At 40.6% G+C, this 15,347-nt stretch overlaps 1 protein-coding gene across 3 annotated transcripts in view; it reads right to left on the bottom strand.

Annotated features, from left to right (window-relative positions):
- STAB1 (stabilin 1) overlaps positions 1-15,347 on the bottom strand; it is a 113,715-nt gene that overhangs the window by 9,511 nt on the left and 88,857 nt on the right. For 2 of the 3 annotated variants that reach the window (XM_034439287.3, XM_034439294.3), the window contains exons 53-62: positions 14,896-15,042; positions 12,868-12,927; positions 11,804-11,999; positions 9,644-9,793; positions 7,790-7,894; positions 5,616-5,723; positions 3,053-3,246; positions 1,748-1,892; positions 975-1,108; positions 254-419 (exon numbers count right to left, since the gene is read on the bottom strand). In XM_034439287.3, coding sequence (XP_034295178.1) covers positions 254-419; positions 975-1,108; positions 1,748-1,892; positions 3,053-3,246; positions 5,616-5,723; positions 7,790-7,894; positions 9,644-9,793; positions 11,804-11,999; positions 12,868-12,927; positions 14,896-15,042 — 1,405 coding nt within the window. The remainder of the gene's footprint in view (positions 1-253; positions 420-974; positions 1,109-1,747; positions 1,893-3,052; positions 3,247-5,615; positions 5,724-7,789; positions 7,895-9,643; positions 9,794-11,803; positions 12,000-12,867; positions 12,928-14,895; positions 15,043-15,347) is intronic. The other variant, XM_034439302.3, reaches the window with a different exon arrangement.

The raw sequence follows: 15,347 nt of genomic DNA, 5'->3' as shown, positions 1-15,347 counted from the left end.
TCCTGACAGTTGGAACAATTAATCAGTGGAATAAGTTGCCTCCAGAAGTTGCAAATGCTCCAACACTGGAAGTTTTTAAGAAGATGTTGGATAACCATTTGTCTGAAGTAGTGTAGGGTTTCCTGCCTAGGTAAGGGGTTGGACTAGAAGACCTCCAAGGTCCCTTCCAACTCTGTTATTCTATTTTATTCTATTCTTATGCAGGGGAAAGGCATAAACGGGATGACACTTATGACCTCATTTATTTTCTCACCTTGAATTCGATAGCAGTAGGCATCCCACTTTTCACTGATGTTGTTTCGATAGCCATAGTTTACAATGCCCACATGATGAGTACCACAGTTCTGACTTGGGTATACCGTTGGGTAACCGGCTGTATGGTTAAAAAGCCAACCTACTATACAGAGGTGGAGCCCCATCTAGAAAAACAGAAAGTCAGGCTTTTCAAAACATTTGAAACATTATTTCAATACTCATATATATTTCAACAAATATTTCTGACTATTCATACCTTGACAAGATTGCCTTGTACAATAATAAGCTTAAACTTCGTAAAACAATAAGATGAAGCTTTCTTAATGTGGCACTCAATGGGCTATGCGCTGTCTAACTTGAAAGAGGCAGCTTTTCATTTCCTCTGCATGCCATTTTTCTAGTGCCCATGGGCCAAATGTGGCTGCCAGCATCTCATGGTATGAAAACAAATACACTCACATTGAGACATTCACTTTTTTGTTTAAAGAAAGAATTGGATGATATCCCTTGAAGGATTACTTTTTGAATTTGTTTTAATTTGGAATCTCAATGTGAAGTTGATGAAAAAGTGAGGATTCAGTGGGATCCAGCAGGAGTTGTAGAGCTTCTTCAGACAAAGGAGACAAATTTCAACCAGGAAAGCACATTTAGTGTGACTCTCAGCACAGACCAAAACCTGAGACACTAAATGAATTGATATCAGTGTGTTGCTTTGTTACCTGCTGAGCAGCAGACAGCTGTTGAAGAGTGGCCAAGGTAGCTCCCTCAGCTGCACACGAGGCTTCAGCCTCTTCATAGGTAAAATTATACTTTCCTGTAGGAGACTGCAGGTGGAACACACCAACTGTCTTGTCTAGAGAACAATCACAGAATATTACGTCTACTAAGCTTTGTTGAGATACGGGTCAGGTTTAGAAAAAGGCACTTTGAAATGTTAGAAGAGATGTTCAATATTTTTATTCTAAATGCCTGGATTTTAACAGATAGCTAAACAAAGTATAAGCAAGGATTATGGCAAAAATAGGAGTGATATTAGAAAAGGAAGTTAATTAAATGCATGTTCAAAAAAATGAGGATATTCCAAGACTAAACCCAAGACTATTGGATAAAAGTGCATCCCAAGAATAAGAAAAATCACATTGGATCAGACATTGGTTTCCCTAGTCTATATGGGCACAGCAGCATCCCATCCATTCCTTTTCCTCCAGAGAAAAGAGAGGTAAACCACAAGGAGAAAAAAAAATGGGGAGGAATTGAGAAGCAAATTAATAAATTTAGATTATTCTAAAGTTAGAGACAAAAAAAAAATCTGATTTGGACTTGACCAATTATGTGCCTTTACAGATCACAAAGGGCATCTTTAACTATGCCAGTGTAAGAGGTTAGAGTCTCATCTCCAAAAGTGAGACACCCCCCCACCCAAGTAATAATAGAAAGTAGAAAAAATGACAAGATCATCCAAGGGACCACAGAACAGGGGGAAAAAATCTACCCTCGAAATGCAGGTCAGTACAAATAGCCTCCACGTGGCATTGCCCGTTCTCTTCCAAGCAACGGTCTGTGGGGGGAATGACTTCCTCGAAGCACTGCATTCCATTTCCAACGTAACCTGCCTTGCATTCGCACCTCCGGGTATTCTGCAAGGCAAGGAAGCCAGGCGTTACTGCACTCTTAACAGCCAGAGAGGACAATCAAGCCAAAAGTAGACAGCAAAGAGCATGGAATACAAAAAGAACTCAGCAGCAAGTCAAATGAAACAGTAAAAATCAGTTAAGTCTCCTTTCCACAGTTAGTAAAGGGTTTACTTCCTAGATTGTAGCATTAGTTTTTACTGCACTTCCAATAAAAGGAAAAATATTGCTATGTAACTAGGGATCTGGGCTTTGAGGTGTCACTCCCTAAAGTGGCGCTTCCTTGAGCCCTGGTGGCACAGTGGTTAGAATGTTTTCTAGAATGTAGGCAAATTTTGCCCACAACCTGGAGTTTGATCCTGATGGGGCTCGAGGTTGACTCAGCTTTCCATCCTTCCAAGATCAGTAAAATGAGAATCCAGATTTTTGGGGGCCTTATGTTAACTTTGTAAATTATCCAGAGAGTGCTGTGAAACACTATGAGGTGGTATATAGGTCTAAGTGCTATTGCTATTGCTATTCCTTGTGGTGCAGCTGTGGTGGCGCAGTGGCTAGAATGCAGTACTGCAGGCTAACTCACTACTCACTCTGTTGAGAAGTTCGATTCTCAACAGGCTCAAGGTTGACTCAGCCTTCCATCCTTCCAAGGTTGGTAAAATGATCTGAACTGTTGGGGGCAATATTATGCTGAGTCTATAAATCACTTAGAGAGGGCTATGAAGCGGTATATAAGTCTAAGTGCTACTGCTATTTTTTTCCCTCAAAAGTAAAGTCTATTGTTGATCTGAAAGTTACTTTTGCTTTTCAAAAATGGACTGCCAACTAGTGAAATACAGTAGTTTCTAATTCTCTAGAGTGTGAAATTTTACAATAAGAAAGGAAGAAACCTCCTATGTGATAGGAATGTATGAAGCTACTATAAGTTACACAAACAATAGTGTTTAATATGTGGAGTGAATATTTGATACTTGGAGAAGAAAAGGAAATCCACTGTGCACCATTGTCCTTCTTTTCCAGCCAATTGGGTGAAATCTCTCTGAAAGGAAGTAACCACACAGACATTTGCCATGAGGCTGTTAAGAAGTCCCAAATGTCTATAAACAATTTCTCAAAAATCTTCATGATCTCATTTCAGAAAGACTGTTAGAAATATATCTGATACTTACTGGACCTGTGCTAATACAAGTTGCATGCTCACTACATTGTCCATTTCTCCCATCTGCACATCTGTCAATAGGATTGCAGATGTAGCCATCACCCTGGTAGTCCATTAAGCAGGTACAGGAGACATCTGTTCCATTCTGTGTGCACTTAGCATGGTTGCTGCAGCCACCGTTGTTGTTTCCACACTGGTCAATCACTACATCAGAAAGTGCCATTCAGTAATGCATAACTTTTGCCTATTGCTTACGGAGTAAAGTTAGGCTGAGCAGATTCCCTCAATTCCATTCTATAATTGTTCTAAAATTCCATTTTGGTACTGCTTGGGTTGACTTCCAGTCAATTTCGTAACATTAGAATAAAGCTTGTATATGCAGTCAAAATAGGATTTTTTTAAAACAACAACAACCCAACGTTTAAAATGTTCTAGGTTCCGGTTCCTCCTAACCCTGACCCTAACTCTAACCCAGTTTCTCAATCATTTAAATGTTATATTGCTTTATATTTTTATTTTATTTATTTTATTTATTTATTATTAGATTTATATCCCGCCCTACTCCCAAGGGACTCAGGGCAGTGAACAGCCAAAAAGATAACACACACAGAATTACAAAATTTAAAAACAGTATAAAAACCTAATTAAATAAATTTGGCCAAGAACAGATTAAAAACCCCTAAAATTTTAGACAAATGTAAAATTTACAATTAAAAAGGGAGGTTAGGCCAGGCCAGCCTGTTGGAATAAAAAGGTCTTGAGGGTGCGGCGGAAGGTGCATAAATCCGGGATCCTCCGTATCTCCGGGGGGAGCTCATTCCAGATAGCAGGTGCCCCCACAGAGAAGGCTCTTCCCCTGGGGGCTGCCAGTCGACACTGTTTGGCTGATGGCACCCTGAGGAGCCCCTCTCTATGAGAGCGTACTGGCCGGTGAGAGGCTACTGGTGGCAGTTATAAACAAAACTCATGCTGTGGTTGTGCAGTGGTTAGAATGCAGTACTGCAGGCTACTTCTGCTGACTGCTGGCTGCCTGCAATTTGGCAGTTCAAATCTCACCACGCTCAAGGTTGACTCAGCCTTCCATCCTTCCCAGGTGGGTAAAACAAGGACCCAGATTGTTGGGGGCAATATGCTGATTTGATAAACCGCTTAGAGAGGGCTGTAAAGCACTATGAAGCGGTATATAAGTCTAAGTGCTATTGCTATTTTTAGCAAGTTTTTAATGCAAGTGAGCATCACTTAGTTTGAGTAAATTCAAAAATGTATCTCACCAACAAGGAGGGATGCTAGCATTCTAATGCTATTCTTGAGAATTTATTGCTATAATAGGTACTTTTCTGCACACTTCAGAAGGTATTTGGAGGGATGAAACAATCTTAAAATACTTCTGAAACTATTTAAGTTGTACAGTAAAATAAGTTACTTATTTTGACATTCTTCTTTATCTCCAACAGTAACATTTTTGAATTGTAAACCACCCAGATTTATTGATTGAGATGGGCAGCTATAGAAATTGAATGAATAAATGAATAAATTAAATTGATAAGCCAGATTTTGTACATAAAAATAATCACCGCTACAACACCACATAAGTTTTTATTTTCAGAAAAATGATGCTTGAAATTGAAAATTCTGATCGATGCCCAACTTAATTTTTAAAAAGGAGACAAAAAAGGAAATGGGAAATTCAGGCAAGATGATATCTTCAGGAATCATTCCAGGAGGTTTTCTACAGTGGTTTGGTATCTATAAATCTAGAATCATGATTCTTCTCTATTTTGGAATTATCAATTAATTCTTTACATTGTAAACTGACTTTCTCAGAGGAAGATTTTTTAGGATTCTAATAACTGTAAAGGAGGTGTATCAAACTCAATTTCATTGAGGGCCACATCAGCATTGTGTTTGACCTTGGGGAGCTGGGGTGAGTGTGGCTAGTGTGGACGTGACCAGTTCAATGTCACTCATGTCGGGGTGCCTATGGTGGCCTGACCACTCTGCCTGTGAAAATGAGCTCCTGAGCTCCGTTTTCAGCTGCAACAGACTCTTGCAACCCTCTGCCAGCAAAAATGGAGGGCCCTCCCAAGCTCTGTTTTCACTGGCAGAGGCACCCTAGGCCGGTCCTTCACTGTTTCCAGGGTGGCCCCGCAGGCCAGAGCTAAGCACCCTGTGGACCGGGTCCAGCCCGCAGGCCTTGAGTTTGACACCCCTGCTCTAAACAGATGATGATGATGATGATGATGATGATGATGATGATGATGATGACGACGACAATTGTCAGCATTGAAACTCCATACAGGCCTTGGAAGGGACAGTATGAAAGATATGATTCTGGTTGTAATAATAGGCCTTGCAAGATCTTGCATGATGCCACATACATGAAAAACCAGACATACTTTTACTGGAGGGTTTGTGTGAAAATGAAAGCAATTAAAGCAATGCAACAGAAAAGCATCCAATGTGATTGTGAAGGATATAGTCTTATGTCCTGAAATTATGCTAACATTTTCAAAATAGGATGGAGCAAGCACTACTTGCAAATGTTTAGATTTACCGTTTGCTTGCAACCATACCTGTGCATCTGTTTCCATCTCCCTCGTAATAGAGGTTACATTCACAGATATTATTAGCTCGGCAGACAGCATTTGGATGGCAGGCTGGGGAGCACTGAGGCACTGCAGCTAAATATATATGTAAACAAAGCAGACAAATCAATAAATTCACTTCAGAATTAGACACATAGCTTGATTAATGTTATGCATTACTGCATCTACCAATTCTGCTAATGTTAACCCTGAAGCTGACCTGGCCGAAGCCATCTTGGAGCTTCAGTGTTGCCACATTGGAGTGATGGATAGGGAAAGGGGATTAGAGATAGCTAGGGTTGTGTAGTCAAAATAAAAATGCTTTTCCCTGGGAACCAAGAACATTCTTACACCTGGCCGGAAGGAGGTGGAATGATGTCACCAGACCTGCAGATAGTGCCTTGATTGGGCCATGCGGCTGATTGTTTGGGTTGAGGGGGAAAACTTTTACTTTTAATTAGGTGAAAACCAAGGGGCCTCCCAGAGTTGGTTTTCACCAGATATGTGCCAATTTGAGATTTCCAATAAAGCTATTCTTTGAGGAATCTACCTGCTTCTAAGTTCTTGTTTGCAATGGATCTATTATTTGGAACCCTGACAGCTAGATTTTACTAGCTACTACTAATGGGAAGTCCTCATTACAGAAAAATCTTTTACCCACTTTGGAAAAGACAGCCTCTCTAGGAGTCTCTGGAGGCTGGGGACAGCAAAAAACATCAGTTCATGTCCCACCGGGAGTTGGGAAATGGGCCCTTTCAGGCCTTCGGAGGGCCTCCGAGGGAGTGGAAAAGGCTGTTTTTGCCCTCCCCAGATGCATAGAGAGGATCTAGAGCCAGGTGAGGGAAAAAAACAGGCCTCCCCCCCCCAGGCCCTCTGGAAGCAGGAAACAGCCTGTTTCCCTACTTCTGGTGGGCCCAGAAGGCCCGAAAATCAGCTGGCCAACGCATGCATGCGTGCCTGAGCTGAGGTGGCGTGCCCACTGATATAGCTACATGTGCCACCTGTGGCACGCATGCCATAGGTTCGCCATCACGGCCTTATATAATAGTTCATAAAATAGGTGAGCCTCAGTCTGGTGCCAAAACCTTAAGAAGACTGGCAGCAAGTAACCTCTGTGTTCAGGATTGTGGGGAGGGGAGCCATCATTGCTATTTTTATTATTTTAAAAAACCAAGTACAGTGGTGGCCAAGGGCTGTTGGGACACAAAGAAAAAACCTCATGCAATGACAGTAATGGGCAAGACTCATGGTTGGGTTTTTTTGCTGGTAAATTCCTTTGCTCTTTAAAACTATGTTAAACTAATTTTACAGTGAATGGCTATTTGCCTGGGACAAGAGGGAAAAGGTTACTTAGGGACATTTTCATCAGTGCTGCCAAATTTCATGATGTTTACAGCTTATCATTCAGGTCTCACATTCCCCTTATTATAACTATTTGCCAGTCTGACTTTGTTTATTGTTTAAATCTTTTGATCATTAAAAAAAAGTCACGTTACCAATGTAGTGCTGGGGAATCAAGGTCGGGTTTCTTGCTTGACTTTAGAGAAAAACTAGATGAGCATTTGAGCAGGATAAAACTCCCTGAATTGATATCAATTCTGAGTCAATGTGATTAAGGGAGAGAACAGGATTCTTCCAATACATATAGGAACTCCCAAAATCCTGCAATTTCAAAATTATATTAGCCTGCATGCTGATGGTGGCATTTTGAAATTCAACATTACATTTTGTACAAAAAAGAAAAAAGCAATTCCTTCAATCAAACACTAAAGCACTAAGGATGATGTGTTGAATTGTTTTTTTTCCCTCTGCTTCTCTAGTGCTTCCCAAGATGTTATACATGCTTGAAATACCATATAAGCTTATAAAATCCAGAAACAAAGAAATCAGAGGAATGATGGCAAAAAAAGAAAAAAAGAAAAAGCATTACTACTTTTTTGAGAAATGAAGGCATTTCATAAAGGCCTTCCTCTAGGGCAGTGTTTTCCAACTATGGCCAGTTCCAGATGTGTGGACTTTAAATCCCAGAATTCCACAGCCAACAGGGCCATTGAAACGAATTCTGGGAGTTGAAGTCTGCATACTTTGAAAGTCACCAAGGTTGGGAAATGCTGCTTTACAAATGGCATTGTACTTTGTGCCAACCCTGAAATTTGCTTTACCTAGTTTGGTTTCGCAGTGCTCGCCTGTCCATCCCACAGAGCAGAAGCAGAAGCCATCTCCGAGCAGCCCTTCATTGCATATCCCATTTCCTGAACAATTGCACTCTGCAATGAAAAGGAAATCACAATCGTAGTCTTTGACTAAGAAAAGGAGTACACAGTGGTGTGGTGTGGTGTGGTGTGGTGTGGTGTATGGTGCTGTTCCAAGCTCCTTTTTTACCTGATCATTCCTCCTCATTTTTATTTTTTTTTACCAAGGGATAAAACATCTAAGTGATGTCCTGATATGTAGTAATTTACTAGGTCATCCAATGGATGTTTGAGTGTTTTATCTTTTGTTGTAAATCCTCCTCTTTGGCAATCTGTAACCTCCCTGTCTTCCTACACTTGAATAAATGCAATGACAGGGAAATCACAGAGTGATGGAAAGAAGATTATTAGCAGGAGGGTGGGAGGACACACCACTCCTCTACCCTGCAAGGAGAACATGGAAAAAACTGTTAAAGCATTCAGAGTATGAGGCAGAAAATGAGAAACACAAAATGTTGAGTATATCCGAAGAACAATTTTGGTATTAACATTAAAGGCAGAGCCAGCTCTAGGCTAAGGCCAAGCAGGTACCAGCCTACGGGTGCCAAATTTTAGAGGATGCCAAAATTGAAAAGATTTCCAGAAAACAAAATAAAAAAGCAAAAAGCAGTAATGGCTTACTCTGTGAGCCAGTGCACCTGCTTGGGGGTTAAATATAACTTTCTGGTGTAAATAGAATGAAAAACTCCAAGAATTTTTTTAAAAAATTCTGGGCTTGAAAATCCTAAACGTAAAGTTCAAAAACTCAAAGAAAAAAAAAAGAAACAAAAGGCACCTAATTGAAATTGCTAACAAAATCAGAAGAGGAGCCAAAATATAACTGTCTAAAGCAGGGCTGTCAAACTGCCAGATGCATCACATGCTGGCCACGCCCATGCCCCATTTCGTGAAGGGGGAAAAAGTCCTGATACATCACGTGATACCACCATGAAGATGTGAGTTGGTCTAGAGCACCAACACGCGTGCCCTTATTTTAAAAATATTAATTTTCATCACCCTATTGTCCTATAGGCACAACTGTACAATTCAATCACAACTGCAGGAATCTTACAAGGTGTGGCTCATTAAAAAATGAAAATGATGTTTAGAATTGAGGGTAACACATGAAGAAGGCAACAGTCCATAAGGACAGTGTTGCCAAACCCTACCTATATCAGTCAATCACTCAAAACATTCAAGACAGTATCATGCAGATATCTCATAACAACCATCCTTTTCTCCACTAAACATAGAGTGTGTGGAAGAGAGAAAAATCGCTACTATAATCTTCAAATATTCCTGGACATCTGATGCAGAAGCAGGGGTGAAATCCAGCAGGTTCTGATAGGTTCTGGAGAAAGTAGCGGAAATTTTGAGCAGTTCAAGAACCGGTAGCAGAAATTTTGAGTAGTTCGGAGAACCGGCAAATACCATCTCTGGCTGGCCCCAGAGTGGGGTGGGAATGGAGATTTTGCAGTATCCTTCCCCTGGAGTGGGGTGGGAATGGAGATTTTGCAGCATCCTTTCCTTGCCACACCCACCAAGCCACACCATGCACACCAAGCCACGCCCACAGAACTGATAGTAAAATAATTTGGATCAATTACAAAGACAATGCAAAGGATACCATCAAGGAAAATTAGAATAGAATAGAATAGAATAGAATAGAATAGAATAGAATAGAATAGAATAGAATAGAATAGAATAGAATAGAATAGAATTCTTTATTGGCCAAGTGTGATTGGACACACAAGGATAGTGAAGAAGCACTAATTACAAGCTTACCTTTGCAGTCTGGCCCATAATACCCTGGAGAACAGAGTTCACAAGCCACTCCAACAAAAGCTGCACTACAATTGCACTGTCCTGAGCCTTTGTGCCCATCATCACATGTACCACGGTTTTGGCAGGGTGCTTCGTGCCCTCCGGGACACACTGAAAAAGGCAGAACCGACACATGTTTTTCAACCAAATACATCACTTGAGAAATAAAGAATAAATGAAGTCATAGTGGCTTTCCAAGAAGACCCCAGTCTATTCGGTCATATAGTTTTATCCATTTCCCAGAAAACAACTGTGTTATAAGCTACAGATAATATCTTCCTCCATCTTAGAAACTTTATGTGTTGGGTGTAACCATAACCCTTCATTTTTCTTCAGTGCTTTGCAGTTAAGTTTAGGTTATTGCACACATCTAAAATTATCTTTAGAGATAACTTCCTTCAAGATTGTAGTGTATACACAAACTGTTAAAAAATAAACCTAGGAAGATGAAGAATAACATTCTGTTTAATATTTCAGTTTTTAAAAATCACCCAGGGTAATTTCTCCTGGTTACCTTTCTATAATTCTAAAAGAAAGGATCCATATGATGCTATAAGGGTGTTCTGCTTCTTACTACCATTGTCTGCCTGCCGGTTACTCACACCTTTTAATGTACCCTGCCTTGCATACATTTGCCCATGTATAGTAATGGTTTTTATTTATGCTGAATGGCAATCATTGGTCAGGGAGATCTACTCTTTACAAAGTAATCCTGACAGCCTATTTGCTAGTTCATTTGGTTTCGAATCTGCACGCTTACCTACGGTACCTACCATGGGCGGGGAAGTGGGGGCAAACTAGCTTGCACTATTATAGTAATAGTTATGATCATTCATTTCATGGACATTTAGGTTTCATGTGTTCTGGTGTTTAGCCGGGCTTTAGAGCGATCTGACTTTAGAACAACCAAGAATGCCCTTTATATAGTAACCACCTTATTTTGGCCAATAAGCAAACCATGGAATTAATGACTGCCCGAATAGTGAGATTTCAGATCTATAATCCTAAACCCACCACTATAATCCAGTGGTGGGTTTCAAAATTTTTTACCACTGGCTCTGTGGGTGTGGCTTGGTGGGCATGACATGGCTTGGTGGGCGTGGCAGGGGAAGGAAACTGTAAAATCTCCATTCCCACCTCACTCCAGGGGAAGGTTACTGCAAAATCCCAATTTCCTCTCGATCAGCTGGGACTTGGGAGGCAGAGAGTAGATGGGGGTGGGGCCAGTCAGAATTTTTACTACCAGTTCAAAATTTCCACTACTGGTTCACCAGAACTGGTCAGAACCTGCTGAAACCCACCTCAGAATAAGGGAACCTGACTAATCTGAAGCTCTAATTCTAAGCAAAGTTTGTAGGGAGTGAGTCACATTGTATTCACTGGAATTTAGGTCCAAGATTGAAGATAAATGGCAAATTCATCCTTAAATAAAGGTCATTTTCATGAAGTCGTTTTCCTTTGTTTTCTTTAGGAGTTTTTTTTTTTTTTTAAGTCTATATGTCTGGCATTTTAGGGATTTTGCATTTACATCCCAACCATGTTTTCAAGTTTAGTTAGTTGCAGGATCTGCTGCAGTGCACTTAGAATTGTGTGGCATAGAAAATGCACAGGTATTCCAGTACATACAACGACTTCTATGGAAATCAGGAAAAGTGATTTGCTTATCGATTGGGTCCAGCATTGGTTGCAATTCAGTATTTAAGCACTGCTATGAGACAACAGGAAAATCCATGAAGTGTTATTTTATTTCTTACCATTCAATGGAATATTTATTACACGTAAGAAGATAAATGATATTTTTGGCAAGGAGGAGGAAAAGTGAAAGTCATTCTCGATACAAAAGAAATTATTAAGTGTATGAATATTAAGATATGTTCTGATATTGATGAACAGCAGTGCATGGAAAAATAAGCATCTATATCAAATTCAAAGGAACATTAGAAATAATTATATATTTCAGTTAGAGGATCTAGAACCTTAGACGTGAGACCTAACAAGGACATTTCACCCCCATAGCTTCGTTGCATTATATTTAGCAACTGCTGTTCCCATTATTATAATTATCAAGTACAGAACGAAAAACATATTATTTTGTCTGGAATTTTAATAAATATTCCTTACCATGGCAGTTCTTTCCATAGTGGTTTGCACAACACCGGGGTACCCACTTGGCGGTAAGGCATGTTCTCTTGCATCCCTTAGTGAAACGTTTTCTCAGCGGGCTTTGAGGTAATGTCACTCGAAAATATCTCCGCCAATAGTGCCTCCTTGGAAGGTCAAAGGAGTCATGTGCATAATTGCAAGTTTGGATTTCCCCCTATTGGAAAAAGACAACTGTTTTTGCCTTTTGTTGGAAATTTGACTCTTAGGATGAATCTATACATTCAACTTGCAAGGTATGTGGGAACTTACTCCTATTAATCCTACGTGTTAAGTAATTAAAAATATAAATCTTTTTGAGGCCTGGAGAGTGATGGCAGCAGTGCCTTAGATAGAAAGTCCATACAGAGAGTGGTAAGGGCAGCTGAGAAGAATATAGGAAGCTCGCTTCCCGTTATTCAGGATACTACTTATAAGCGCTATATGCTTAGAGCTCAAAGCATTGTTAGAGACCCCACATGCCAACTTTATGGTCTGTTTCTGTCGCTCCCTTCTGGGAGGAGGTTTCGAAGTATTTCTAGCAGGACTATTGGATTCTGTAACAGCATTTTTCCCTATGCCATCCGTCTGGTAAACTTGCAAAATTCGTTTTTCTCACCATATACATATATACATATGGAATAGACTGTGTTGTTTCTTGGGTCATATAATATATGTGGATATATGCATAATTTTGTATTTATTTATTCTGTCATGTTTATGTAGTGTATATTGGAGGTGGTGATCCTTTGAGAGCTGTATGCAATGAAATTTCATTTTAATGTATGCCGATTAGTGTATATTCAAAGTGACAATAAAGTTATTTTATCTATCTTATCTTGGTCTTATCAAATACAGTACCAGGCATTTTAACAAGGGTGTGAAGACTTTCTATATCCACTATATGTATCCTTTAACTTGGGATTAGGGACATGTGTTGTGCCTGTCAAACACTTGATTATAAAATGTCTTGTAATTCACCATGGAATTGCTTATTATTCACATCATGTCAACTGTGAATCCATCATTTCTCTGGAGATGCTTACCCTTTCTATTGATCCAAAAGGACAGGGTCTCTCATAGCCGCAAGCACTACATAGAGCATTCTGGGAAGACATTATAGGGAAGCAGGAAAAATAGACAAGTATGTAAGAAGCCATTTTAACTTTCATATGACAACCTGTTAGATTTTCTTTTCTCACAAAGGCTGTTGTGACTCCCCTTATTTTAGGGAAAACAGACTACCCTGTTTCCCCTAAAATAAGACATCCCCTGATAATAAGCCCAATCGAGCTTTTAAGTGCATGCACTAAAATAAGCCCCCCCTGAAAATAAGCCCTCCCCGAAAATATTTAAATGTATGCGCAGCCGATCCCCGCCATTTCCTCTGGTTTCCTTCATGCGCCCCAAAATAATAAGACCTCCCTGAAAATAAGGCCAACCGCTTATTTCGGGGTTCAAAAAAATATAAGACAGGGTCTTATTTTCGGGAAAACACGGTAGCAGACAGAGCTGGGCAACATTTTTGGCCACAGAACTTCTCTTTGAGTACTAAAATCAGGATGACAGTGTCCTGGTTAACAGAGCTGGCATTTTGGGCCCTGTCCCCAATGCTGAGATGCTTTGGAGTGTTTTTATTATGTATTCATTTGCGTTTTAGAATTTAAAACTTGAAAAACAAGTAGAATACATATAGATTATACCATCTCACCTAAAATTAAATTGCCATGATGGTAAGAGGGATTTTTTTTTAAAAAAAGTAGTTTAATAGAAACAGAAGTGTTTTTGAAGACTTTTTAAAGAACAACTCTCATATTGTTATTATTAAATTTACATGCTGCTCATATCCCTGAGAAGGCGATTTATAATTGGAAAGTAATTTCCACAAACATGAAAATAGCATGGAGAAACTGCTGGTTGCCACTGTCAACATTAGTATAAGAAAGTTAACTAAAAGTCTTCTTTTTATCCAGAGCAGCAGACCCAACCTTTTGGGTACCAAGGACCAATTCTGTGGAGAAAGGTTTTTCCATGGACTGAAGGGGGCGTGGTTTTGCATGCTGGTTGCATCCCATGGATGGGGCTTCACTTGTTGGTGTGGACCAGTTGCTGGCATGTCGCAGAATGGTACCGGGCCACAGATCAAGGGTTGGGGACTCCTGGTCTAGAGAATGCTTTAATGTTATTAAATCAACCAAATGAAGATACCTAATATAATGTACCCAATATAAACCCTACCCCAAAAATAAGCCCTAGAGAAGGGGGTGACCGTGGCCAGCATAAGAGGTGGCGACTGAGTGTGGGCTGATGGTGTCTAGCAGCAACTGGAGCCCACACAGCACAGGTGAGTTGATTACCTGTGCAAGCAGCAGGCAGAAGCAGTGTCATGTAATCCAGATGTGCCATGCGGGCCATGGGAAAGCTGAGTGTTGCTAGGCTAGAGTTGTGGGTGGCTGTGGGAGGCTCATCTTCGTGTGGTGACACTGGCAGCAGATAGAGGCAGAGGTGCCGGGGGGGGAGGCAGGCAATCCACATGTGCCGCATGGGCCGTGAGAAAGGCACGCATCGGTGGGCTAGAGCAGCAGGCGACTGCGGGAGGCTCATCTGTGCATCTCTCGGCATGTCTGCAGCCTGTGTGGCACATTGGGATTACCTGGCTTCCACTCCATGCCTTCCATTCTGGGCAGCCCCAGAATGCGCTGACCCAGGGCCCAGTACACTTAACTGCTGCTAGATACCGTCAGTGCCCACATGCTTGCCAGGGGTGGGTTCTACTTACCTTTACTACCGATTTGCAATGGGAGGGCGCGGGTGCACTTCTGCGCATGCACAGAAGCTTCTGCGCATGCGCAGATCATCATTTATGATGTTCAGGTGGGTGGGCGGACCCTCCCACTGCTTTTACTACTGGTTCTAAAGAACTGGACAGAACCGGGAGCAATGGTTGATGGTTGTTGCCTTTTGTGCGAAAGCCTGGGGGTGGTCATTACCCTGAAAGTTCCAGGTCTTATTTTCTGGGAAACTGGTAATTATCTAAATCAGTAAACATTGATAATTAAAATTCAAGTACTCACTGAAATCTCAACAGTTTGAAACTCATCACAACGGGATCCCAAATCTGGAGGTTCAAGAAGGTGATCAATTCCATAAGCAATGCCCACATCGAATTCCATATACCGCTGGACAATCCTTGCATTGCCATTGTCTATCACAATATCCCCCTGCAAACCAAAAAAACAGTAAAAGGGAATCAGAAGACAGAAGACAAATATTGGCGGCTTTTGGTTTCGACTAATATGCAAAATTCAACCCTATCACCTGTTGCTTCCTAAACATGTTTAACTCTTTTTTTGCCCCAGATCAGAAGCATTCAAGGTTATGAAGAAAAAAAAATCCTTTAACAACAAGGTATAAAATCTATACGCCATAAATCTAAGAAGACAGGATCTTTTAAAAAAGCAATCATGTAAGATTCTGTCGGTTCCTACACTCTATCTACTGATTGCATTGTATTTTCCATGTATTT

Source organism: Pantherophis guttatus, chromosome 2 (assembly GCF_059756535.1).
Source record: "Pantherophis guttatus breed Tessera chromosome 2, ASM5975653v1, whole genome shotgun sequence".
In the NCBI taxonomy this organism is placed as follows: domain Eukaryota; kingdom Metazoa; phylum Chordata; class Lepidosauria; order Squamata; family Colubridae; genus Pantherophis; species Pantherophis guttatus.
Note: the sequence above shows the minus strand (reverse complement) of the source record. Positions and strands in the feature narration are given on the sequence as shown.